Source organism: Ambystoma mexicanum, chromosome 4p (assembly GCF_040938575.1).
Source record: "Ambystoma mexicanum isolate Mex_15411 chromosome 4p, UKY_AmexF1_1, whole genome shotgun sequence".
Classification (NCBI taxonomy): Eukaryota; Metazoa; Chordata; class Amphibia; order Caudata; family Ambystomatidae; genus Ambystoma; species Ambystoma mexicanum.
The window spans coordinates 1150487846-1150514124 of record NC_090927.1 but is presented as its reverse complement, the minus strand read 5'-3'; the positions used below and the strand labels follow the sequence as shown (position 1 = coordinate 1150514124).

The 26279-nt window shown below is 44.7% G+C and overlaps 1 protein-coding gene across 1 annotated transcript in view; it reads left to right on the top strand.

Annotated features, from left to right (window-relative positions):
• AHI1 (Abelson helper integration site 1) overlaps nucleotides 1-26279 on the top strand; it is a 2019384-nt gene that overhangs the window by 211753 nt on the left and 1781352 nt on the right. The window contains exon 4 of the mRNA XM_069606745.1: nucleotides 4667-5244. Coding sequence (XP_069462846.1) covers nucleotides 4667-5244 — 578 coding nt within the window. The remainder of the gene's footprint in view (nucleotides 1-4666; nucleotides 5245-26279) is intronic.

Here is a 26279-nt window from a genome sequence, read left to right as displayed (position 1 = left end):
TGGACTCCCCCTTACCACCCCTCCATTTCCCCACCCCTCTCCCTCCCTCCCTCCTCCCCCCCTCTGGCCAATAGGGCTCAACCAGTCTCTAGCCCCCCCCCGAATCTCCCCCTCGGGTGTTGAGCCCCATACGTCTCTCAGCCTGCTCTCCAGTGGGTTCCCCCAACCCATTCTGAATTCCAACCCCCATCTCCTCGGGACCTCCTATGCACTACCCCTTGCTCACCCTCCCCAGGGGTGCTTATTGGTTCGCCCTTAGTACCTTATTGACTATTTCAAGTTGGTCTTTTCTTCTCTGCTGCCGGCTCCCTCACTTCTGTTAAACGGCCGGGCCTTTCAGTAGGGGTTGGTATCCCCTTTTTTGTTCCTTTTTGGTTTTACCACTATAGACCATTCCCAGCTCTTAAGCCCACTGTGAGCCACTGGCTGGAGGGGCCTTGTCTCTTGATCCTCTTCCTCGAGGCCTAAGATCTGCAGTCTTTCTTCGTGGGAACAGATCCGCTATTGCCTGCATTGCCAGTCAAACACTAAGCCAAATGGAAACATCCACCTATATCAAATACCCTTATCTCTAAGTGCCCGGACGACCAGTGCAATTTTTCTGCTTTTGGCCAGAGTTTTCGGGGATAAATCTTGCAACAGCATCAGGTCTGACCCATTGTATGTTATATGTTTGGCTTTCCTTGAAGATTGTAGCATCTGCTCCTTGGTTCTATAGTCCTGTAGCGCTGCCAGTACATCTCTAGGCCGAACCCCTGGTTCCGATCTATGAGGGCCAACTCTACGAATTCTATTGAATTTCACCTCTGGTTTCTCCTCCGTTTCTAGTAGGTCTTCAAATATCGCTTTCACCACCACTTCAAAGTCCTTGTCTAGAACCTCTTCAGGCAAATTCTTGATCCGAATGTTTGCCCTCCTCGTCCTGGTCTCGAGGTCCTCCGCCTGGAGTCGACGTTGCCAATTGTTACACCCAGGTTTCCATTTTCCTCGAGTCCTCTGTCATTTCTTGTATGGCTTTCTCGTTTGTGTTGACTCTTTCCTCCATTTTAAGAACATACTGTTTAATCTCCTGGAGTGCTGCCGCCAGATCTTCCCTCATTCTGGTCATTTGTTTTTGCACTGCCTCAGTTATTTTTTCCCCAAGTCTTTAAAGTACTGCTTAAGGAGTGACTGCGTCACTGGGTTGTCATGGATTTCTTCAGTTTGGAGGTATGCCTGTGCCTCCTGCTCCCGGGACCCTTGAGTACCCTGGGCGGAGCTCACCTCTCTGCTCCACGTTCTCTGCAGTTTACTCTCAGGGGGTTTCCTGAGGCCCGTTGAAGTTAGCGGGGGGTCTTTCCCTCTGGATTTGGACATTTTTACTTCTCGCCCTCCTTCATGTGGGCCTGGCCTCTTACTTGAGGCCTGGCTGGTGTGGACTACTCCCTGGCTCCTTCTTACTGCGAATTATATGCGCTTTATCCTGCCTGGCAGGTCCGAGAGCTCTGTGCGTCGTTGAGGTCCTGCTTACCCAATTGGATGCATCACGTGGCCTTTACCTCAACTTATCTGTCGGTGCTATTGTCCCTCAGGGCTTTCTGATGTTTAGTTGTGCCGCTTGTCCCCCTCAAAGTAAACAGCTGTCACTCCTCGCTGCCTGATTTACAGTGTGTCTAGCTGTGGCCCTCTACAGCTGTATATTGTAGTGCCTGGAGTGTAGTCTGTGCTCTCAGATTTTATAGGCCTGGGGTAGGCCTCTCTCTTTTTGCTTATCCCTCACAATGGCTATTGCTTCTTCTCGTTAGGCCAAAGCCTTTCTCCCTGGGCTCGACCTTGGCCAAAACGTTTCTTATACTCGGGGCCCTCCCCATGCCTCCCTGGCTCCCTGGCTGCTCGCTTCACTGTGTAGGGGGCCTTGGGCTCTCTAGTGCTCCTCTGAGGGTCTTCCCCCAATAGACTCGTTGCAGGCCCTCCACCCATTTTCCTTCCCTGGGGTGGAGTCACTTTCTTCTCCTACCTAGTAGTACTTGTGTAGCCGCTCCTTGGCGTGGTCTTACCGTGTTCTGGCCCTGTACTGACCGTGATTCTTACTGTTGGATCTCGGGTATGGGTGCACCTGCCTCTGTCCTCAATGAATTTGCCTCAGTGAGTTTGCGCTCCTCCTCTCCCTGTTCGTTTTACCCTGCTGTCGGCTTCAGATTTAGCCAAGGGCTGGAAGCGCGTCGCGGGCATCTCCCGTTGGGTCTTGCTCCTCCTGCTCCAGTCTCAGGAGCTGTCGCGGCTCTCTCTGCTCCGGGCTGGGAGTCTACCTCCTGTTCTCACGGCTTCCTCAGACCCTGCCGTCCACTTGGAGCCTGTTCAAACGACAAAGGGGAAGCGCTGCTCCATTCTTGCTCCCGACTTCTCCGCTGCTCCAGCTGGGTGTACCCTCTGCGTCTACTTCTTTTATTCCTGCGCTTCGGGGCCGGGCATCGGCCTCTTACGATAACCTTGCGAGTGTCTGTTGGGCTTCATATATGTTTTAATATGTATATATTTATGGGAAAGAACATGTTCTTGTTTCACAAGGAAGGACCCATTGCCTTTCACAATGCTGCTGTGTGATGAAGATGTGATTGTGGAAACTGCGTGAGGACATATTCCTCTTTGCTACTCTTCTGGCAGAACCTACAAGTATTGGTGTTAGCAGGCTGTTGTCCCTCATTGTTGAGTACTTGAAGTGGATGTGGTAGCAGCCCTACAGATAAAGGGTGTATCGGCCACATTTACTCCCCAAAAATGGGCACACAGTGCCAAGGAAGAAACTACTCTTATTACTGCGTGATCTAAAGATGTTTATCTTTTAAAGTGTACGAATAACGGGAGGGGGAGACATTTTTATTACTAAAACATTTCTGTTTGAGTAAAAAAAAATCTTACTCGCTTCTAAAATACTCCCATTGGGAATACACTCTAAAAAATCTCTGTACTCCCACTTCAAAATCTTCTCTGGAGCACTGTGTGGTAGAGCCTTTCAGCACTGGACCCTTCCCATTGACATCTTGACTATGGAGGAAAATAGATGTGACCGGTTTGCTTCTTGGAAAGCCGGAAGGAGCCGCTTCTGACTAGACAGTGTTTTTCTGCTGAATGGGCTGGGTATACGCCTCTGCCTCTTCCACCAACAGTTTATTCCCAAGATGATCCGCAAGTGTTAGCACTGGTCCTGCAAGTGTTAGCAAAGGCCCCTATTTTAAATCATTTCTCTAATGGGGTCAAACTGGTTCTGGTTTTTATATCGTCTGTGACATTCAATAGAGTAACCGGTTCCACTCCTGCATTAGTCAATTGTCCGTTGTGTAGGCATAGGTTGCCATCTTGTTCTGGCCTTTGTACTACTGAGCTGTACCTTTTTGGTTCTTGACATTCTTGCTTAAACCACCTGGGCATGTCTGAGGAAAATCGGCTATTGTATAGGTAGCAAATACATCATTAGGCAATGGTATGAGACCAAGTTGCTGTGTTTTGGTTACTTGATTCTGAACACGATAAAGCCAATGAGTGCTGAACCAGTCTGTTTAACTCATTTGTCACATGTGGCCAGTTCTGCCATTCAGTAGGGGCCCTGTAGATCAGGTCCTTTGCAATACCCAAATGCAGATATAAGACAAGTTCTGTTTTTTTTTTTCTTCAAATTGAAGTGGATGTGACCTTTTATGTGGGGTCTACCTACTTTGAGGTCCCATCCCATTTGGGATTTGAATGCTATTCTTTCAGCAATGGTTCCTAAATTATTAAGTCTTGAGCCCCAGTAATGTGAAACTTCAGCACTATCTAGCGAGGGAATAATATTGGTATAGGGTTTATAAATGCATGGAGGCTGTTGTTGGATAGAAAGCTACTTCTGTAGTCCTTGGGCCACATATTTTGTTCCTCGTAGGTTGCACTTTAGTACCATCATTTGTTTTTGCTCGTTTGTGGTACTTTCGCTGCACCATTAGTAATGGTTCATAGCTAGAGCTACACAGTTGTGCCTCATAGGTGGCGTTTTAGCTCCATCATTAGTTTGTGTCTCCTAAGCTGGGCTTTAGTGCCAAACTGAGGAAGCTACATATGTTGAAGCTAAAAAAGATGCAGCATGACACAGCACCTGGTAATTGCAAGGGTTCTATACTTTCTTATCAATGGTCCCTTGGCAATGGCGGCTGATTCCCTGGCACCCATGTCTGGGATTTTGGTTGAGGCCTTCATAGCAAAAGAGTTCCCTTAAGCAAAGCTGAAACTGCTGTCTTTGTCAATGCTTATTGTGCCTCCTTTCTTGTTTCTTTTCAAAAACAAATATGAGGCAGGCTTAAGCAATTCCAAGTAAACCTTCAGTGTGGGTGCTTTGCTGCACTGAAGCCCAAGATACTGCATTATTCATCAAATAATATTTGAAGTAAAAGCGTCATACAAATCTTCATTCAAGTTTGTTACTCTGGCCCGAGCATAAGTAAAAGGTTCAGATGACACTCTGTGGGTAGCTTTTTTGAGGAATCGACATTTTAACTTCTCAAGTTAAGCAAGACTTCTTCTCATTAGACTTGAATGAGTATACCTTCCATGTGTAAAATTTTTATATTTCATGCAGGCCTTTTAGTGCCTAAATATCGATGTGTCTTGTATTTTTCTGTGGCACATACTAAATCTTTTTATTTTTCATTTCTAGCTTGAAAGTCTTCAGCATGACCATTATTCTATAAAGGAGACAGAACATAATGTGGATGTTAAAAAGGGTGTGAAGGATTCTGAAGAGAAAAGCAACCGGCATACAAAGAAAAAGCTGAAAGAAAAATCTCCACTGTCTGATTTAATACATGTCCCAGAAGCAGAAAAGCAAACCAAGACCACCAAGAAAAAAAAGAAAGGAGCACTAGGGGATGAAATCAACTCTGAAGAAAGAATGTTGCAAACTGTATCCCATGATGTGGACGGTGAGGGTGAAGAGGTAACGTCAAAAAATAAAATGCAGCAAGATATGCTTGCCCCGAAAGGTCTTCAGAAGAAGTTAAGAAGTGCATTAAAAGATAAGCAGTATGTGAACGATTTGGAGGAAGATGAACAACAGCTTCTTAAAGCATATCAGCTCCAGGTATCCGAGGAAGAGGCGAATGAAATCAAAGCGAAGATGAAAAAGAAATTGATGCAGCAGGAGGAGACCTGCACAGAACCGAAGGACAACCAAGAAATCCAGTTCAACAGTGTGGGCAAGAAGAAGAAAAAAGTGTCACATTTGATTGAAACAAGGTGCCTTTATAGATTTCTATATCTTTCATGAACACAAGAGTACTTTTATTGTTACATACTGCACACATGTAATTCGAAGCCACGCTAAACTACATGTGTTGAAATGTATCCCATGTTAATCTGGGTATCAGGTAATATTATCCCCACCAATAATATCGCCATATATATGGTCGTGGGGTAAGGCCATAGGTGATATTATTAGTGGGGATAATTAATTGGGGGTGATTGAGACTGGGGCTTGTGGGGGTGTCCCCGCCCCTTTAAAAAAAATCATGAGGGTTGCAGGGGTGCCCCCCGCAGGTTCCATGGCTTAATATCACAGCAAAAATAAGGTGATATTTTTGTATGGCGATATTTTTTCAGGGTTATTAACACATGGAACTGTTAATCTGTCATTAGGCTTCATAATATCGCTGCATTGAGCTCCTTTAGACAGGGCAGGAGAACAGAAGGTTCTCTTAACCGCTTTAAAGTGGACGGCACCCTGGACCACAAATGTGTAAAGCACTACTTCAGTGCATTGAGATTCTCTTAATCGCCCTGCGTGCCAGATTACGTTTTCCTTCTGCTCATAACAAGCGCATCCGATCCTGTCAAGCGTCATATTTCCCTTAAGATTTTATTCGTCATCCAAACATTTTTTTTCTAGACTGCTGAGACCTGTTTTTAAGGGGTGTTGTTCATGACCCATATCATTTACTGCTTCTTCCAGCTTGTTTGCTTTCCAGACTCCATGTTACTTATTCTATGTGCTAAATATAAGTGCTCAGTGTGTAAGTGAAAGCCTAGCGATCAATGTAGCTGGCCCTTGGGCACTGCTGCCCTGATTGCATGTTCAGAAGCAAGGTTAAATTAAGATTCTGACACCGTCCAAAGAGCTTTCCCGTCGAGGCCATAGATTACCAAAATAAATTTCAGCCCCTTTTTAATTTGGGTTATCAGGAGGTGCTTGTACCACCTATAAGCCAAAACTTTTGCATTAGAGTACATATAGGGAGAAATGGCATATGAGTAGGGACACAAAGCTTGTAGGTGATTTTTGCCCACCCATATACATGCTGACACCTGTGGCCATGACCACCCAGTTCCTGCCACCCCCGGCCCAAAACACCTCCTCATGGTTACTCTTTGAGCTTACTTTAACCAAGCTTTACCATCAAACTTTGTACTTGAAATGCCTAACAGTATTTTTTCAAAGCAGTCTTGTGAGAGTTAATTACTTAATTGGATTGGAAATCGTGCTAATATTATAATAGAAATGTCTTATACAGGTCTACCCTCAACCACTCAATTTATAAGCACTACGTGTGTCCTTTGCTGAAGTCTTGTTAAAAACAAACATTGTCAAAGCCAACAGTTTTGGCTTGTGTATACGTATTAGGTATTTGCCAGGCACTGTTATTAGATGACCAGGCACTTGCACCATTTTGCACCTTCTACATCAATGTCCAGTTTATTCCACTATGGCAGTGCCTGGCAAGTACCTTTCCCATGCCTACACAAAATCCCAAACTGTTTTAGCATTGCCAACACTTGATTGTTTTCCATCTAGTTTTATTTTTAAATTTGTTTATTGGCATTTCTTAATGTTACAAACGCATCATTTTGTCTGAGTATCTTACCAATAATACATTTGAACAAAACATATAACTAAACTGAACAGATAAACAGCAGTGTTCTCCAGTGTGTGGTTTTTAGTTTCTCTGGGTGGGTGTAGTGGGCGCAGGGCAGGAGGGTGGGGGGCAGATGGGGTACCAAGGAGTACGGGAGGGTAAGAGGGGGCAGGCGGAAAAGCGTGAATGGTCTTCATGCCGCCCCATCTGAGTGGAGTGTTCCGGGGACGGGCGTTGGCGGTCAGCAGGACCATTTACTCAAGGCGGCTTATCGTCTGATGGGTGGAACAAGTCGTGTGTTAGGATTTTCCAAGCTTCCAGTGCCGTGCTTGCCTCGTCCGGGGACATGAGGACTCCCTCTTCCCAGGCCCGGGTTTCTGCTTCCACCCACCGTTTCATTTCCCGGTGCCCTGTTGAGTATTGTGGGCCATTCGTCCGCTTCCAGGCCATTGCAATAGTTCTTTTAGTTAGCACGCAGGCCATGTCCATGAGTTTTGTCACATGTTTAATCTTGGCCAGCCGGGGATATGTGCCCAACAGACACTCCTTAGGAGACCAGTCGTATCTGACCATGCCGGCTGTTATGCATGTTTTTTCCACTGTAGCCCAGAGGTGGCTTACCCTGGGGCATCTCCAGAACATGTGCCATAGTTCTGCATTGTTCGATTTGCACCAGTTGCAATTGTGGGGGGCCTGTTTGCTGAACCGGGCCATTCCATGCAGAGTCATATATGTGCGGTATGGCATGTTAAGTTGTATTAGCCTAAACCTGGTGTTTCTGGATACTTCGCTGGGGAACACCAAGGCCCTTCCCCATTCTGTGTCTGTGATCTCCTGTCCCATACCTTGTTCCCATCTGGCTTTCAGAGCGGCGCTGCAGGGGTTAGGTCTATCCGTGAGTATGTGATATATCTGGGATATCAGTCCCCGGCTGTCCCCGAGGTTGTACAATAGTGTCAGTAGAAGGTCGCCTCAGGCTCTTCGGGCCATTCACCCCACTTCTCACATGCTATCCACCTGAATCGTTGGTACCATAAGAATTGCCTGCTGGGCATGCCATCTGTCATCTGGAGCGATGTGAAGTCCCTGAAGTGGCCTTTGTCGTACAGGTAGCCCCATGTGTAAACCCTGTTCTTTTCCCAGAGTCTAATCTGTGCCAAGTCCATGCTAGACTTGCATAGGTCCGAGATTAACTGAACCTCAGGGGAGTATGAGTATTTTAGATCTAATAGTGCCCTGGTTCTGAGCCATACTTGCCGACCCAGTATCACCAACATTGGTGCATTACGGAAGTGGGTTTGTGAAGCCCAGATAAGTTCTTTCAGGTGTAGGGGACTAATGAGATGTTGTAGCAGTCCAGTTTCTGCTGTAGTGTTGTCTGACAACCACTGGGTCACAAAGCTTAGTTGAGCGGCCAGTTAATACCGTTCCAAGTCCGGGAGTTGTATGCCACCTGCACTGTAAGGTAAGGGGAGTGTGGATAACGCTAATCTATGCCTACTGGACCCCCACAGAAAGCCCCTGAAAATAGTTTCAAGTAATCGAAAGAAGGAGGTTTCTATGAAATAGTAGACGTTATGGAAGTGGTAAAGAAATCTGGGGAGGACAATCATCTTGATGATTGACGCCCTGCCCATCACTGACAAGGGAAGCCTAGACCAGAAGCCTATTGATTTGCGCAAGGTCCTCAGTGCGGCTCCAGTATAGTGTTGGTGCATCAATTCTGGGGAATGCATCACAGTGATGCCTAGGTATGTGAATGAGGCTGGTTGCCCCTGGACTCCAACCTCAGGAAGGTCCTCCACATCTACACCCCTAAGGCCAGCCAGCGGGAAAAGGCAAGATGTTTGTCTGCTGAACCGTATACCCGAGACAGTAGAAAAATTGTCCAGCACCTCCAACATGCAGGGCACATTTAGATGAGGGTCTCTAACATAGAGAAATACATTGTCCGTGTAGAGTGATATAATGTGATACTCCCCACCTAGCCGGATGCCAGCATCAAAGAATTGCTTTCTAAAGTAGATTGCAATTGGTTCCAGACCCAGTATATACAACATAGGGGACAGTGAGCAGCCCTCTCTTGTACCCCTGCGAATGTCCCATAGTGACGACACGAGTCTGCCAGACTCCACTCTTGCTTTAGGGTTAGCGTGTAGGATTTTCACCCACCTGATAAAGGCGGCCCAAACCCAAATTCTTTGAGCGTGGCTAGTAACCATTCCCAGTAAATGGAGTCAAACGCCTTCATGTTGAAGTGGAGTCATTTGCAGCATGGTCTGCCTGAGGTAAGTAATGACTATGAGCCTGGCGCCAGGACTGATTCCTACTATGAGCCTGGCGCATAAGGCGCCAGGACTGAACCCAGATAGCCCCTAGCCGGGGCTGCTGAGGTTTTACTAAATGTCTAGATGCCTGCTCCCGGGGCTGATGGACTTGGTCCGGATGCCTAGGGGTAGGCATCATGACAGCACTATCCATCTCCCCCCCACCAAGGCCTCTCCTAAAGTTGTTCTTCCCCTGGGCCCTGGTTTGTCTGGGAAGTTCCGATGGAATCTTTTCACCAACCTAGGTGCATGGACGTGGTCACTAGGTTCCCATGGCCTTTCTTGTGGTCCGTAGCCCTTCCAATCGATTAAATAAAAAAGTTTTGATTTAACCATCTTGGAGTCCAGGATATTTTTTACCTCGAATTCAGGTTCTCCATCTATCAAGATGGGGTCGGGTGGTTTGGTTAATCTTGTTCCTGGTTGAACTGGTTTTAAAAGTGAAACATGAAAGACAGGATGAATGCGCATATTAGAGGGTAATTCCAATTTGACGGCTACCGGGTTGATAATGGCCTTAATAGTGTAAGGTCCCAAATATCTAGGGTTAAAAGTCCGAGTTCCCTTCAGAGGTATGTGTTTTGTAGCCAGCCAAACTTGATCCCCAATCTGGTATTGTGGAGTTTCCCTTCGATGTTCTTCAGCTTTTTTCTTATATTTCTCTTTTGCTTGTTTCAAATGTTCTGTTGCATCTTTAAAGGCTTGTGTAATAGTAGAATGCAAATGACTAACTGCAGGCATTTCTAAATGCTGAGGCGAATCTAGTTCTGAGGTTCGAGGGTGATGTGCATATATGGTATAAAAGGGGCTTTGTCCGGTTCCTGAATGTACAGAGTTATTGTATGCATACTTGGAAATCCATAAAATATCTTTCCAATTACTTTAGGTCTGGTGTAGCATTCAACGTAGGTACTGTTCAAGGGTCTGGTTGGTCCTCTCCGTCTGACCATCGGTCTGGGGATGGTGACTGGTTGATAACATCACGTCGATTTGCGCCAGTTGACAACATTTCTTCCAAAAATGTGAAATGAATTGACTACCTCGGTCAGAGACCAATACGGAAGGAAATCCGTGTATTCGAACAATGTTTTCGAGGAACTCCTTGGCCAGAATTGAAGCAGAAGGTAATCCCTTTAGAGGAATAAAGTGGGCCATCTTGGAAAAAAGATCCACAATAACTAGAATGGTGTTAAATCCATTACATGGAGGTAGATCTGTAATAAAGTCTACCAACAAGGTGTGCCATGGTGTAGGTGGAATATCCAAAGGTTGTAAGAGGCCAGCTGGTTTTTTCTTCTGACTTTTGTTTTGGGCGCAAATGCCACAAGACATTACAAATGACTTTACGTCTTTTCGCCATGTGGGCCACCAGAATTGTCTCTTAATTTTAACTTCAGTTTTTGCAATACCTGGGTGTCCTTCCATCAGGGTGTCATGATAATTGGAGATGACTAGTTCTTGTAGTTCCTTGTGTGGTAGAAATAGTCGCCCTTGTTAATAAGGTAGGTCATTGATGACTGAGTAGTCCGGGCCTTTCTTCACCCAGTCCTGCAGGGCTGTTGGATCGAAGAGTTGTTGGATCTTTACTTGAATATCCTCTAGTGTCTGTAGAGTGGTTATGCCAAGAATTCTTTGTTCCGAAATTATAGGCACCGGTTCCGGGTTCGCATATGCTTCTCCCATCCCTATTCGGGATAAGGCATCTGCCTTGCCATTTTACAACCTGGTCGATAAGTGATCACGAAATCGAACTCGGCAAAGAAACAATGCCCATCGAAGTTGACGTGACAATTGGGCCTGGGCTGTTTTTAAATACTGCAAGTTCCGGTGATCGGTGATTACCGTAATGGTATGCCGGGCACCGAGAAGATAATGCCGCCAAGCCTTGAAGGCGGATTTGATGGCTAATTATTTTTTATCGGTAACCGCATAGTTTAACTCGGGTGGCGAGAACTTTCTGGACCAAAATGCTACTGGGTGAAGTTGACCGGTTTCAGGATCCTTCTGGGACAGGACAGCTCCCATGGCGAAACTGGATGCATCAGTTTCAACTATGTATGGATGTTCGGGGCGTGGATGCTTTAAGACAGGTGCAGACGTGAATTTCGCTTTCAGCTCTTGGAAGGCCTTTTCAGCTTCTTTGGTCCACAAGAAGCATTTGTTTTTCGCAAAAGTGCTGTCATAGGGTTTACAACATGTGAGAAATCCGGAATGAATCTGCGGTAGAAATTAGCAAATCCGAGCATCCTTTGTACCCCTTTAACTGAACTGGGTGATGGCCACTTGAGGATTGCGTCCACCTTTCGAGAGTCCATTCGGACTCCTTTTGGAGTCAGGATAAATCCAAGGAATTCAACTTCCGTAGCATGAAAAACGCATTTTTCCAATTTTGCATATAACTTGTGCTGGCGTAGTTTCTCAAGGACTGCACGAACGTGCTTCACATGGTCTGATTCTGAAGAGGAGTACACTAGAATATTGTCTATGTATACAACAACACAGACGTCAATGAGTTCACGAAGGACATGGTTCATAAAATACTGCAAGGCTGCTGGTGCATTGCACAACCCGAAGGGCATCACCAGGTATTCGAATAACCCGTACTTAGTGCGAATAGCAGTCTTCCATTCGTCGCCTTTCTTTACACGTACCAGATGATATGCCCCTCGGAGATCTAATTTGGTGTAGATGCAAGCGTCCTTAACTTGGTCTAGTAATTTGGGGGTCAGAGGCAATGGGTATCGGTTCTTAACCGTGATCTGATTTAATGCGCGGTAGTCTATGCAGGTTCTGAGGTCACCTTCCTTTTTAGGCACAAAGAACAAAGCTGAAGATGCAGGGGACTTGGATGGACGAATGAAGCCATTAGCAAGGTATTGGTTCAAGTATTGTCGTAGGTGAAGGTTTTCGGGTTCCGTAAGGGCGCAGATCCTACTACATGGAGGTTGTGCACAGGGTATGAGATCGATTTGACAATCGTATGATCTGTGAGGTGGTAGGGAGTTTGCCTGTTCCTTTTGGAAAACATCCTGGAATTCTTGATATTCCTGAGGTAACTGCACGACTGGAGTAGTGATGGCCAATGCTGGAGAAATGGAGTTACAGGTAAGAAACTATTCCCTTTTGTCGAATTATTTTACTCTTGCAGTTGCAATGTCTGTTCATTGATCGTAATTAGCAGCCCTACTAATCACAGGGCCATTTTTAGTATCTTGTAAAAAAAAGTGTGAATATCAACATCTCTTCTGACAAGAGCAGGATAAGCTTGAAGTATAAAAACAAAAAACGCAAACACAAGCCTATGCACATCACTGTCAGTGAGAACAATAGGAGCTAACTACTTAGAACAAGTATGCACCACAAAATGAATCTGGATACTGAGCTTGTTTCCAATTCCTGTTCAAGAGCCGATGTTTAGGCATAATTTTGATGCTTTAATGTGATTCTAAAGTTCATTTTCCAAAATTTCTGAGATTCCCAGCAAGGGTTTGAACTCCTACTAAAATATCTATAAGGAGTGTCTGTTTGATCTCAGTCCAAATACAAAATCTGCATTATCAACTGGTCGCCTTATCGTCCTTCTTTGTCATCAATCGAGTCTGCACACGCTGAAATTATTCTTCTTTTCTAGAGTCTGGATCGGCAGTGGTGGGATGGTGTGCCTCATCGCCCAAGAGAAGTCAAGCTCGTCTTCCTTGGATTTTTACAGCTATAAGGGTTATATTTTCAATGCAAAAGGGGCCATGAAAATGTGGTTTGTGCAACTTCCGGGTGAAGTTCCTTATCAAAATCAAATCACCAACATATAGCTTGGGTGCCGATAGAAGTTCATTTGTGTTGGCTGTTGAATTGTCTTCATCTGTGATCTGAGACCGACCCCCACCCGACCATGAGTTGATCTGAAATGAGAGAGATGCTAGAGGTCATACATGTCAAATAGTCATTTAATTAATCACCTAAAATTTTAGCTACACTCTGGGCATCACTTGTACTCCTAGACGGAGGTGTAAGAGGCGTTCTCATTTGTCATCCTGTCACTGATTCGTGAGGGGTGAGGTAATGGTCTGAACCAGGCTGATTCCAAAGGGCATATAAAGCTAAGGGTTGGCAATACAGCCATCCCTTATTCAATGTCAGTTTAATCTTGGCAATCCGTTTTTAAGGAGGCCGTTGACTCTCTCACATATTCCGTTTGCTTGTGGGCGATGAGCAGAAGAAAACATGTGTTTGATATTCAATAGGAGCCCTATCTGTACAAATACTTAAATCACAAAATGTGGCCCATTGTCGGATCTCAGCACTTCACACAATCCCCCCCCTTGGAAAGACTTCACATACTAATAACTTCACTGCGCAAGTGGCATCATGGTGTATTCATGGACCTGCCTTGATCCACCTAGAGAAGGGACACACTACCACTAATTGATACCTGCACCCATTACACACCTGCAGCATATCGAAATAGTCGATATGTAAATGCTGAAACAGGCCATTCAGTCGAGGTATTACCCCTCTAATTGTTCTCAGTGTATGCCCAGTAGTAAACCTTTGACACACGAAGCAATTCACCATAAAGAATGAAATGTGTTCTAACAAATTCTGAGCAAACCAGTCTTCCGCAATCGTTGCAGTAAGACTCTCCCTAGTTACATGCACTGGGTAATGCAACTGGGTTCAAGCGCAACTTTTAATAATGCTACTGGCATCACCGGCTTTCCAGTGCTGTCTTGTCACCACAATGCTTCACTGCGGATAAAGAACACCCCCTTAGCTTCCATAATTCCTGCTCGTCCTGCGGGGCGCTTCCTTGAATCTCCACTAATTGGGTTATCGATAATTTATTAAACCCTTCTTGTATCAACATGGTTCAACCTCATTTCTCTTTAGTATTCTTGAGTATCAAAACTCAAGATATTTGGAGAATATGCAACCCTTTAGGCTTCTACGTCTGCTGCTTCGTTTCCACAAGAGATAAAATCTGTTCGCTTAGTGTGAGCTGCAAACTTAACGACCGCTATGGCGACTGGGAGTTGTAGTGCCTTAATAAGCCTGTCCATTAAGGATCCGTGCTGCACTGGAGTGCCATTCGCACAGAGGTAGCCCCTCCTTTTCCAACGTGATAGCCCTGCATGTACGGTTGACGTCACACATGCGTCACTTCCTGCCCTTCGTGTTTCTCGAGCGCGACAATAAACGCTACCAATTCTCCTGCTTGTACTGAAAAGTGAGATGGCAGTCTTACACTTGCTACAACTTCAAATTGTCCATTTAATTTGTGTCTCACTATTGCTGCGCCAGAATGTCTTTCCCCACTAGTCTGATCAATTTTCCAAGAACCATCAATAATCATAATCTCCCCTTCTGCTAAAGAATTTTCTTTCACACAGGGTATATCATCATAAAATTCAACATAATTTGCACAGTCATGCACATGATCGCCGTCTGCTATTGGCTCAGCTATAAGCATGGCAGGATTCAATATTTTACATCTGACAATTTTAATTGTCAGGTTCGAATTCATCACCTTATATGCTGAAGCTCTTTGGGATGTCAATATACCTTTTGAGTTTCTCTGAAATGGCAAACAGAGCATGCTCCACGAATAGAGTCATAGAGCAGTCCATAACAATATTTGTAGACTACACTATTGCGCATGCGGCGGCTGCCGATGACTGTTCGCAAAGAAAGTGCCCTCTCATGACTGGGTCTAAAATCTCACTGTAGTATGCTAAATGCTTGTACCCCCAGTGTGGTTCACTGCGTAAACACTGCTGTCATAACTGACCCATGTTTGTGCAAAATAAATAAAATTCCTCTGTATAATTGGGGATTACCAAAACAGGGGCCGTACAGATTGCTTTTTGCAGCTCCTCAAACCCTTCCTCCATTTCCTCAGTCCATTATATTTTTACTTTTTCCACTTGTGCTTTCTTTAAAGGGCTCTTGTGTATGAACTGTAGTCAAATACCCAGGCTCTAACATAGTTGCATAGCCCCAGAAACTGTTGCGTCTGTTTCACTGTATTTGGCTGTGTGGTTTTCGCAAGCGCCTTAGCTCTTTCAGGTGTCACCTTCTTTCCCTCAAATGAGATCAACTGTCTTTTGAGTAACACCTCTTCTTGGCAGTATTGTAACTTCTCTTTGTCTACTTTGTATCCCTTATCTGCTAGAATAGTCATCAACTGCATGGAATCTTCCCTGTACTCGTCTTCTGTGGTGCTACAAATTAAAATATCATCTACGTATTGTATCACTGCACTTTTAAGATCAATATTTCCTAAATCCATCTGTAAGACTCTGTTAAAGATCGATGGGGAATCGTAGTACCCCTGGGGCAAATGAGTATGTTTCAGTTGGGTTTGGCGGAATGTAAAGAAAGTCAGGTCTTGTGAGTCCTTGTGCAACGGGATCGAGAGAAACTCATTTTTCAAATTGATCAAAGTGAAATATCGAGCTTCCACTGGGCTACTACACAGTATCGTCACTGAATTAGGAACTCAAGGAAGCTGTGCTTCTACAATCTGGTTAATCTGTCTCATATCTTTTATAACTCTCCAGGACTAACTCTCCAGGACCCTGCTTTAGTTTTTTTGATTGGATACACCGCAGTATTACACAACGATTCCGATGGCACCAGAATTCCTTTTCTCATCAGCCTCTCGAGACATGTGGTACTGTCTTGCTTGAGGTAAAATCACTCCTGGCCTCAGCTTTATTTTAATTTCTCCTATTCCCTTTAGTAAACCTATGTCATAAGGGCCTGTGGTCCAAAGGAGGCTTGGTACGTTCTCCAAGTCTTCCTGGAAATATGCTGGACGCTGCCGCATTGTCCCCATTCGCTGTGGGACTTCTCTTTTCTCTATTCTTATCCAGTATGTGATGCTCGTAAAGAATGCTACTTCACCGCCTGTTCGGTATTACCTAAACATGTCATCATCAGTTATGTCAGTCAATTTGTATCCTTCCTCGAGATCTATCACTGTCCTCCATGGCCTACCCTCATTGAACATTCCTTCAAGCATTGCCATTTCCCTTCGTACTATAGCTGCTTCTAATTCTATAGGGATAGTCTGTCCCCTTCTTCATCCGTAGGTATTTGTGGTCTAAACAGTAACTCATCGGGTATCCTCACAATTTTTCCCACTAAGCCAGGTAGCCATGTCAGTAGAATGCTCACCCCATATAGGAAAACCTCTGGATCTACTGGAACGCCTTGCAGAGCCACTTGCCCTGTGAACGCCAGTATAAATTTGCAAATATTCAAATAGTGTATTCCTTGTGTGGAACACACTATCCCTTGATCAGTGAATGAAATCGTCATGTTAAGTTTTGTCATCAGATCTCTTCCCAAAATATTAACTGGTGTCTGTCATGAATACAACAAAGGAACAGACATGTCACACTCTCCTATAGGCACTGGTAATTCATCAGTAAAATGAACTTGACTTGTAACTCCAGAGAACGCTTGAGCATTCATGGCAATTCCAGACATTGGACTTTTTCCCCCCTCACGTACACTTGAACGAGTAGCCCCAGTGACTACTAGAAAAGAGAAAGATTTGCCTCCTATCGTCACATCGACCCTTTGTTCCTCTTGGGGGTCTGGTGTCACAGATGGTACCGAACACATCAAGTCACCCTGTGAGCTGTCCTATTGTGGGTACAGGCACATCCCCGTCCCTGTGAAAGGATTTCCTCCTACCACAGTGACACCTCCTATTATAGGTGTCAGCACCTGTCCTGTTTTTGCATACTGCTGTGTCTGCATGGGGGCTTGTTGTGGCTGCCCTTGCGGTGCTTGTGTCTGATACAATATCTGATCTTGGGCATACCCTTCCCTAGTTTGTGTACTATATGGTGGAGGATAAGCTGTCCCCCTCTTGAGAATTGACCATTCTGTACATTTCCTTGGCTCCCACATGCGTGTGCAATGTTCCCTGTCATACCACATGTCCAACATACTGGGGGTGCTCGTCTGATAAGTCCCCATTGACTATACCCTCCCTGGGTGCTCTGATTCTTATTATGTGTATTCTGAAACACACCTTGATTTATTTTGGAATCCCCCTCTTCCTTTGTAGCCCGTACCTCTGCCTCGTGGCACAAACCCATATCCTCCTTGGTCCGTCGGGCGCTGATTATTCGCCTGCGATGTACCCATTGCTTCCTGCATTCCCAATCCTTCTCCGCTCATCAATACCGCCCCTTCTGTGGCAAATTTTGACATTTTTTCTGATCAAACTTGGCTTCCTCGATTTTCCAGCTCTCCTCTTTCTTCCTATTTTCCTCTGCAATAGCCGACAGTGATGCACTATCGTCACCTGTATCTCAGCCCACGGTTTTGCTTCCATTCCCACCTTAAATTATCCTTAGCCATCATGGCCATGGAATATACTGTGGTTTGCTCCCCCTTTTTCCAGTAAGGGAAACTGCGTAAACCCCATCCCACAGTTGGTTCCCATCGTTAGTCTATCCATGGCAGGGAAGATTGTCCTTGTTTGCCTCCTTGCCTGTAGTGACCTTAATCTGCTCACATATGGCAGCGATTCTCCTTTGTCACTATATGATCGTCCTTGGGGATACTCTGGATATGGTATGGGATCTGGTGTCCTGTCCTTAGGTTGTTCCAGGTCCGACCATCTTACTTTGTCTTACTGTAGGCTTCCTTCAGGGGTGCATGCGCTCCCCTCTCCTATCTCAGGATGGACTCCCTTTCCTCATCTGACATGTCTTGTCTCCAACAAGTAAGACTATCATCCCCTTCACCTTTGTCTAGGTTCAGTCTACTTAAGGACAATGCTCTATGTTCGTGACTGAAATTAATTTCTTATTCGCTTTGTGATGGAAATGCTAGGGATTGACCCCTGCTTCCTTGACTTCCATAGCTGCTACCTTCCTTTAATTCTTGATAGACTTTATCGATCCTTTTCCCAATGCTTCCTGCATCAAAGTTTTCTTCTTCCACTATTACTCTAGATGCCCCTAACGTTGCTTCCTTTATCGTAAGAAACTCTTCTGTTTTATCCCATCATATTGCTGGGCTTGGCCCGACTGGCTCTCTTCGAATGAGACTGGCATCAAGACTCTGCTGTCTCCTTTCCGATTTCTTCATCTAGCTCTTTGCTTTCTCGCCTCCTTTCTAGTTCTGTCTTCCTCTTGCCTTCGTTCTTCCCTTCTTACTCTTTCCCTTCTTTCCTCTTCTTCCCTTCGTCTCTGTATTCTTTTGTCCCTTCGTTTTTGTGCTTCCTCCTCTTCTCTCTTGCTTTCTCTCCTATCCCTATCTCCCATCGCACTCTGCCTATTGTCATACTTTCTTTGCTGTTCAGCCTGTTCTTCTTTTTTCTCTTGATACTTTCTCTACTTTCTTCCCCGTTTACGCACCATGCAAGTATGTTGGTCATGTATTGCAATACCGCTTTTGACAGTGATCCCCCTTGTGGCCATGGCATGAACATTTTATCTGCCATGCCTTTCACCCCTTCCGCTCTATACTGTTTGATCTTGGGCATGCGCTTTCGCAGTGTCTTACATAAGTGCATCAGAGCCGTTTCTCCCATAATGACAAGTCTTAATTGACTGTCAATACTTACCAAATTTATAAAATAACCTTTAAATTACCACCTTTTCAACACCTTAATACAACAAATATGCGCGCGCACCATCAGTTGACGGTGAAGCCTCTTACCACGTTTGTAGCCCCTTTTGTCAGTTTGGGATTACATTCTGAAGGCAGTCGATGAGGGTGAAACCAGCATGCTAGTTATGCTGGACCTCTCGGCTGCCTTTGATACAGCAGATTTTGAGCTTCTCATCTCAAGACTTTCTGCAGTGGCCCAGGTCTCTAACACATTATTACAATGGTTTACCTCCTTTCTAAATAACCGTTCTCAGCAAGTCAAATTGGGTACTTTTATTTCTGATTCTTTATCAGTTAAATATGGAATCCCCCAGGGTTTGCCATTGTCGCTGCTGCTTTTTAACATTTACATTCACCCTCTGCTGGACACTTTCTTGGAATTTGGATTACTCTATCATTCCGATGCTGATGACACGCAGATGTATGTGCGGCTAAATGAATCTATGGAAGCTACACAAAGAATGCTAGCATGTACCAGCATAATTTAGAGCTGGATGGTAGCCAACAAGCTCCAGCTCAACCCAAATAAAACAGAGGTCCTTTTGTGTGGTCCTCAGAAAAAACAGGCTAAAACCTTAACATATTTGCCCTGTCCAGAGCTAATTGAGGTTTCTACATCATTTGCTACAAAAGCAAAGACATAGTAAAATCTGTATATTACCAACTTACACTGGTAAAACCCTTGATACTGTTGATTTCACTTAACGATCATCCATTGGTTGTCTGTGCCCTGGTTAATTCCCGGCTTGACTATTGTAATGCTCTTTTAATGGGAATCCCAAAGAAGCAAATCCAGTGTCTGCAGGTTGCGCAGAATTCAGCCATTAGGCTGATGTTCACACTACCACGTCGCTCACACATTTCCCAGTTTCAGGAGAACCTTCATTGGTTGCCCATACAACAGAGGGTGTTGTTTAAGACCCTTTGTTTGATTTTTTAAGTGCATCCAAGGGACTGCCCCGAGATATCTTGTGTCAAAAATCTTGGTTTATCACAAGGAGCGCTGCCTTCGGTCATCACGACAACTGTTATTGGTGGTTCCTTCCTCAAGTTCTGTGACATGGGGTGACAGACTTTTATCCTTTGCAGGGCCAAGAGCCTGGAATGCTCTACCGTATGATCTCCAGAAAATTGAGTCATTATTGGCATTTAGGAAAAAACGAAAAACGTATCTTTTCAACAAAGTGTAGACAATGCTGGCTTTCTGGTTCTTTACTGTTGTTCCACTTGCACCCAGATGCAATTTTCTGCCTGGTTCCTTTGTGGATATGCGCTCTATAAATGCCAAATACATACATATATATCCCCCTATGTATAACGTGAGGTTTTGAGCCCAATTATAGAGTTATTTACTGCATGGCCACTGTAGTCATTGTGTGCAATAGTGAAAGATTTGACTATTTTCTACCGTTGCAGGATGGACGAAGAAATAGTCCAACGTGGCAGTACTTTTGACAGATTTCCATATGTGCTTTCCTGGGCAATCCCCTTTAGATCATCCGTTAAGCATTACAAGTTCCCATTCATGCATGAACTTGGCCCTCTCTAACCCGTTCTATCTGACTTAGTTTGCTTCATGAAAGCTTTTGGGCGGACTACTTTGGTGCCATCGCACACATTTTTATCCACACAGCGTTCGTTGAAGTCCCCCCCCTCCAGATAGTGAGCATGTCTATTGCATAAGGTTTGTAGTGCTGACATAACATTTTGTATATGTCTGTAATTATTTCTTCAGTCTCACAACTCCCTGGCAGGTTCATACAGATTCACCGGTAGTACTTTGTATGTTTTGTCTGGCAAGCGTATCGACGTATACACGACTAGTATGTTATTGTTTGACTCTACAGGAATAAACCTAGATTTGATGTTGATCGTATACCCAGTAGCAATCCCCCAGATGGACGACCTTTAAGCCCCATGCTTGCCTGTTAATGATGGATTTTATAACCATCCATTATTAGTGGGTCAATTAGCCAATTTTCTTGGATGATAAAGTCTGCTCCTGAGAGTATTTGGTGCCACCCTGTGCTGCTGGTTTAGTGTTTGTGGCCACGCGTGTTGCAGGTCAAAATCTTGCACTCTCGGCCTTTGTGTAGGCATTGTAGGTAAGAAGGAGGATAGCCATTGCCATTCATTAACTCGTTCAGAATCCACGTTCCTTACAGTATCATTCATGCAATAGTTCTCCACCTTACAACCTTTCACTGGCAATGTGATTTTCCTATCCGTCTCAGTCATGCCGGTGCTGTGCTCATTTTTTTTCTTTTTTCTTACCAGTTGATCTGTTATCTAGGTCCTAACCCTTTCTGAGAAAACAGTGAATATTTGATCTTATCATGTGCGTAATCACAGGTGAAGTACAATTGACACGAGTGGTGGGGGATCAAGTGTTCTCAATAAGTTTGATATAATATATGTTGTTTGACTTTAGCACCATTAATGAAGGTTTAAGCCGATAAAATGTGTAATGTACAGCCCCTGTTCAGGATATCGTTGGTCTTATCCTGAAAGAGATGACGGTTGGTAAATGATGCCTTGTCCAGTATGGGATGACTCACGCTCTTGATACCTTTGTTAGTAAGGTACAATTGAATGGGTACAGACTGGGGGTACTGGTCAGGCTAGCATTGTTGATGTTATCTATTTTCACATAGGCACGTGTCAAGCAAGTCCCATCAATCTCATTTAGTTCCTCTTCCATGTTTTGGTTGGGCTGACACGCTCGATGGCCACTTCTATTATGCTTGTATTTAGATGGAAATCTTTATTAGGTTTAATTAGCCATCCGTTAAGGTCGACCATTGTCTGCATACTCTTCTGTTGTCTTTGTTTCTTCTTGCTCCCTTTTTTCATTACAGCTGTCAACCTTTCGTCAATTTCACGCTCTTGGACTACTGTAGCAACTGGGCTTCTTTTTACTTCCTTTTCTGTCATTAGCTGCGCTGACTTATTTTTATTTTTCTACGTTCCTGACGAGTAAGATAAGAATCTCTTTATTCTTTTGTTCCCATGTCTATAATGGACATTGAATGTGTGATACTTCACAGGTTGTTCGGCTATAATAGCCTCCCGTCTGCTATTATCTGTGGTCAAACTAACACCATTGTTACTCGTCACCACCTTGCATGGCAGATACACCCCGTTAGTCAACATTTGTCTCATATTGTCCTCCATGCGCCTAAGTGCCTTGGCTTGTGCTAACACTTCTTTGTAGAATGTGTTGCTAAATTGCAACAGTATTTTTAATGCAAAGTTAATGGGTTCCTGGCTGTCAGTTGTAAGTGAAACGGTAGTCGTAACATCATCGATGATGTGGTCCAGTGAGTTGCCGCCCAGAAACAATTCTGGAATAGCCGTGAGGCTAGTGTTGGTATCCGTGTTTATACCTGGTAATTTGTTCTGAGGTCTATTCAGTGGGTCAGATATCATTTGTGATTCAGTGTTCCTGGGTGAAATTGTGTTGGCTTCCGTCTGAAGGGAATAGCACACATTTGAGAGGGAATTATTGTCAATACAAGTAGTTTTTGATGTCACCCCTGGAGTGTAAACTATTTTCAAGTTGTACTACTTACTTTTCACCAGATGTAATTGCATTGTCAAAATATGTAGTTATTCTACTTTTGTCACAAGATCGTGTAGTGGGATGTTTAACTTGTTTGCAATACAGCTTTTCAAATTGTACGGTACAGTCTGTCATTGTTGCAGGAGCCGGGGCAAGGTTACAATCGCCACAAGTGTGAAGGCTTTGGTCTGCCAACGTCTACGCCCTCAAATGTAATAGCATCACAGTTGTAGTGTACACAGTAGAAGAAACGGCTACTTAAAACAACCGTGAACGGACCCCCGGCATCTCCAGTGTCCAACTCTTGCCAAGGACTGCCAAAGACTGCGCACTCTGCCGCGTCGGCCAGTGGTTTTCACTGGAGCGTGCTACGCTGAAAGTGATCCTACGGGAAACGACAATGCTCTCCCAACCTTCCACAGCAGTGAATTGATCCACTTTTCCAAATTAGTTTGGAATAACTCCTAGACTTCACAAGGATCCCACGCCTTCCGTTTAACTGCAACATGACAGGCAGCCCTTTTTTTTGCTAAACAAACTAAAATAATTACAGGGTTACTAAGACCAGTTCAAACTCGCAAAGGTATATGTAGATGCATAGCAAAAGAATGACATTAGAAATGGAGACTAACTGGCTCATCACGACTTTGGCTGTAACCCTTAAATGTGGGCGTAACGCTATTATCCCCGCATTTAAGGGTCTGCCAAATCAGGGGGTTGGCGGATTTGCCCCCAGCTCTAAGCTGGGGGCAAATCCGCAGGATTTTGCTGATTTTCAGCGCCATTACCGCAAGCGGTAATAGCGCCGAACAGTCCCCATTGGGCCCAATTGGGAATGGGAAATTCCCGAATGGGCCCAATGGGGAATGGGGACTTACTGTTCCGCCAAACCCGTGATCGGGCGCTAATAGTGCCGGGGGGTTTGGCGGAAGGGCTAATAGCCCTGGCGGTAATACCGCTGGGGTTAGCACAAACTTGTGATGAGGCCCTAAGTATTAGCCATTCAAAAGAAGTTGTTTAAGCACACTGTAAATGCTGAAAAGGAATTAACAATTTTTCTTCACAAGTGTTTATGTAACATTTCAGCTGTGTGAGAAACCTGACGGTATACTCTCACCTACTCCCCCGGGATCTTCCATTCAGGTGGCCAGCAAAGGGTCACCGCTTTTGGATCCCGACCCTGGGGGTGAACAAGCGATCAAGGGTCCCCTCAGTGGAGGGTCACAGGGGATTGGGAGGTGAGTACCCAAGGGCGAGACATGACATAGTATTCCCCCTTTCCCCATTTTCCATCAGAATCCCCTTCCTTAGCCTTCATGGGATATTTCCAATCCCGTTTAATCTCCCCCTCCCCATTACAGACTAATACTGGGAATAAAAAGAGGTAACCGAGAGTAGTGAGGATTACCTAGGAGAAACACCTTGAGAAACAGAGGTAAGACTGCCACCTACTACTTTAGGTTGCCCCATTAATAGAGTCAGGCAGGGTCAGGCATTTAACACTGACAACTCACTCCTGTATTGACTCTCTTTTCAGGACTAAAGGACAGGCATGTCCTGTTAATTGGAATATTGGAACTCGGGCAAACCCAGCTCTGACCACACACACACACCTGCCTGCAGCCCATTGATGCAACTCAGGTGTATAAAAGGAGACTGCTGTGAGAGCAGGAAGAGAGCAGAAGGGAGGCTGCGTGGCAGAGTCCAGCAGGGGATCCCTTCTCAGTCCCAAGCCAGATTTTGGAAGTAAAGTGGAGCGAGCTGTGAATCCTGAACGAAGCCAAGGAGCAGGAAGCTGAAGGGAGAGGAGCCTGGAGGATCCAGAGGGGAGCTGCATGGCGCAACGCTGGCCCTGGTGCCTGTGAGGGGCTGCAGCCTGGCTCGGGAGCTGTGTCTCAAGTGAGCCGGATTGAGGCAGCCCATGTCCTGCTGGCGGCATGTGGAGGAGTGCTTGTTCCCTTGGGGTGTGTGCCATCCCAAGGGGGTATGCGGGGCAGGCAGCGAGACCCTGACCACGATCTCATATGCCCTGAGAGGACCGCTTGCCAGCGCAACGCTATTTCTGGTGAGTTTCAAATGGGAAAGTGATGATAAACTTGGGAGCGTGCGACTAGCTGGAGTGGGAGAGGAGAAAGACAGATTCATGAAAAGCAGCACAGAGCGGAAAGTGAAAAAAGACAAGAAACATATGAATCCTTTTGTGAACTTAAAGTCCACTATTGTCCATAGGGAGAGGGGCATTGTGGGACTTGTAGTGAGAAGCCAAGTTATATGAACAAGCTAAAGTGGTCTGGGACTTACAAATATGAATATGAGAAAGTTAAAGGGGTCTGGGACCCATGTAATAAAGAAGAAGAAATACTTGAAACACAAGTATTGCCTCAGCCAAAAGGAAGCCAGTATTGTTTCAAGGAAAGGCATAAAGGTGAAAAGAAGAGTGCGAGTGGCCCGAAAGTGAAGGAAAGGTGCAAGTGAGCACCGGAAGGCGAAATGAAGTAAACAAGAAGGATGCAAGTGACCCGAACGTGAAGTGAAGGTGCAAGTGAGCACTGGTGAACAAAACCAGTGTGTAAGAGGTATGAAAAGGAAAAGGACCTGTGCAAGGGTGCACAAAAGCAAACAAATGAATGTCCTAGAGGCACATTCAAGAGCAAGTGAACCCAAAGGGAAGGTGCTAGGAGCATGGTAAACCGAGTAAAAGCAAGACAATGAAGGTGAAGTGAGCACAGCAAAGTAGAAGTTAAACAAGGGGTGCAGGAAGCTCCTGGGAGAGGAGAGGAAAGGATAGAAGAGAAGCAAGTACATAAAATACAGTGAGGGGCCAAAGATCAGAGTGGTTGTGCTTAGGATGAGCCATGAACCTAGGATTTTCCAATGTCTCTGGTATTACCCCATTAGAAGGTTGTGTGTGAAAGGAACTGTAAACAAGAGAAAGGCACATTTTGACAAGTTGAACTTTTTGTTTAAAACTGAAGAGGCCTAAGCGTGGGGACCGGATCCCTGAGAGTCCTAAGACGAACTATGTTGTTAAACTGAACTTGTGTTTAAAACTGAAGGGGCCTGAGCTTGGGGTAGGGACCCCTAAGAGGCCTTCCAAAGGTGAATGTTTATTTGGTGAAATAAGGAGGCATACGCTTGGGGAAGGGAACCCTGAGACATCTGGAAGTAACTGTGTTATATTTGTTGTTTGATTTGAAACTTGGAAGAAGTGAAGCTTGAGGTAAGGGAATCCCCAGGAACTAAAGACATTGGGAATTGTTGAACAGAGTATCAGAACCTTGTGGAGAAGAGCTGATGAAGAACTTCTTTTTGATTGTGCTTAACATTGGATACTAACCAAGCCACACCTGGTGAGAAGACCATCTGAAACCAGCCTTGATGTATATTTCTTTTAGAATCCCTACTTTTCCTTTTAAAGAGACTTCCTAAGACATTTTATCAGAGAGTGGGGTTAAGCATAGGTTTAGAAACAGGTGGATTTTGGTTTTGGATTTTCAGACATCAACGGTCGCTAGAAATATCAGTTGAGGGAACCATCCCTTTAAAGTTAGGGCCAGTTAGGTATTACACCAACCCCAGAATTGTAGTCAGTAAAGGTTTTGGCACTATAACACTCGAGTATGTGTCTCTCTTGATACCATGCCTGTCTCACAATTGTTAGAAATTACAATGTTCAAAATGTTGAAAAAAATATCTAATGTATATATGCTACCTTGAAGTTATTTTGCTGAAGAAATTTACGGAGTAAGTCATGATAGAACATGTGATTTTACTACAAAAGGTAATGCATTTGAATGCATACGTGACAGATTTATGATTTAATTGAAGTTGAAAGTCATACAACAAATATAGATGACCAAATAAAAGTAAACAATGACCACAAGTAAAGCAATGAAC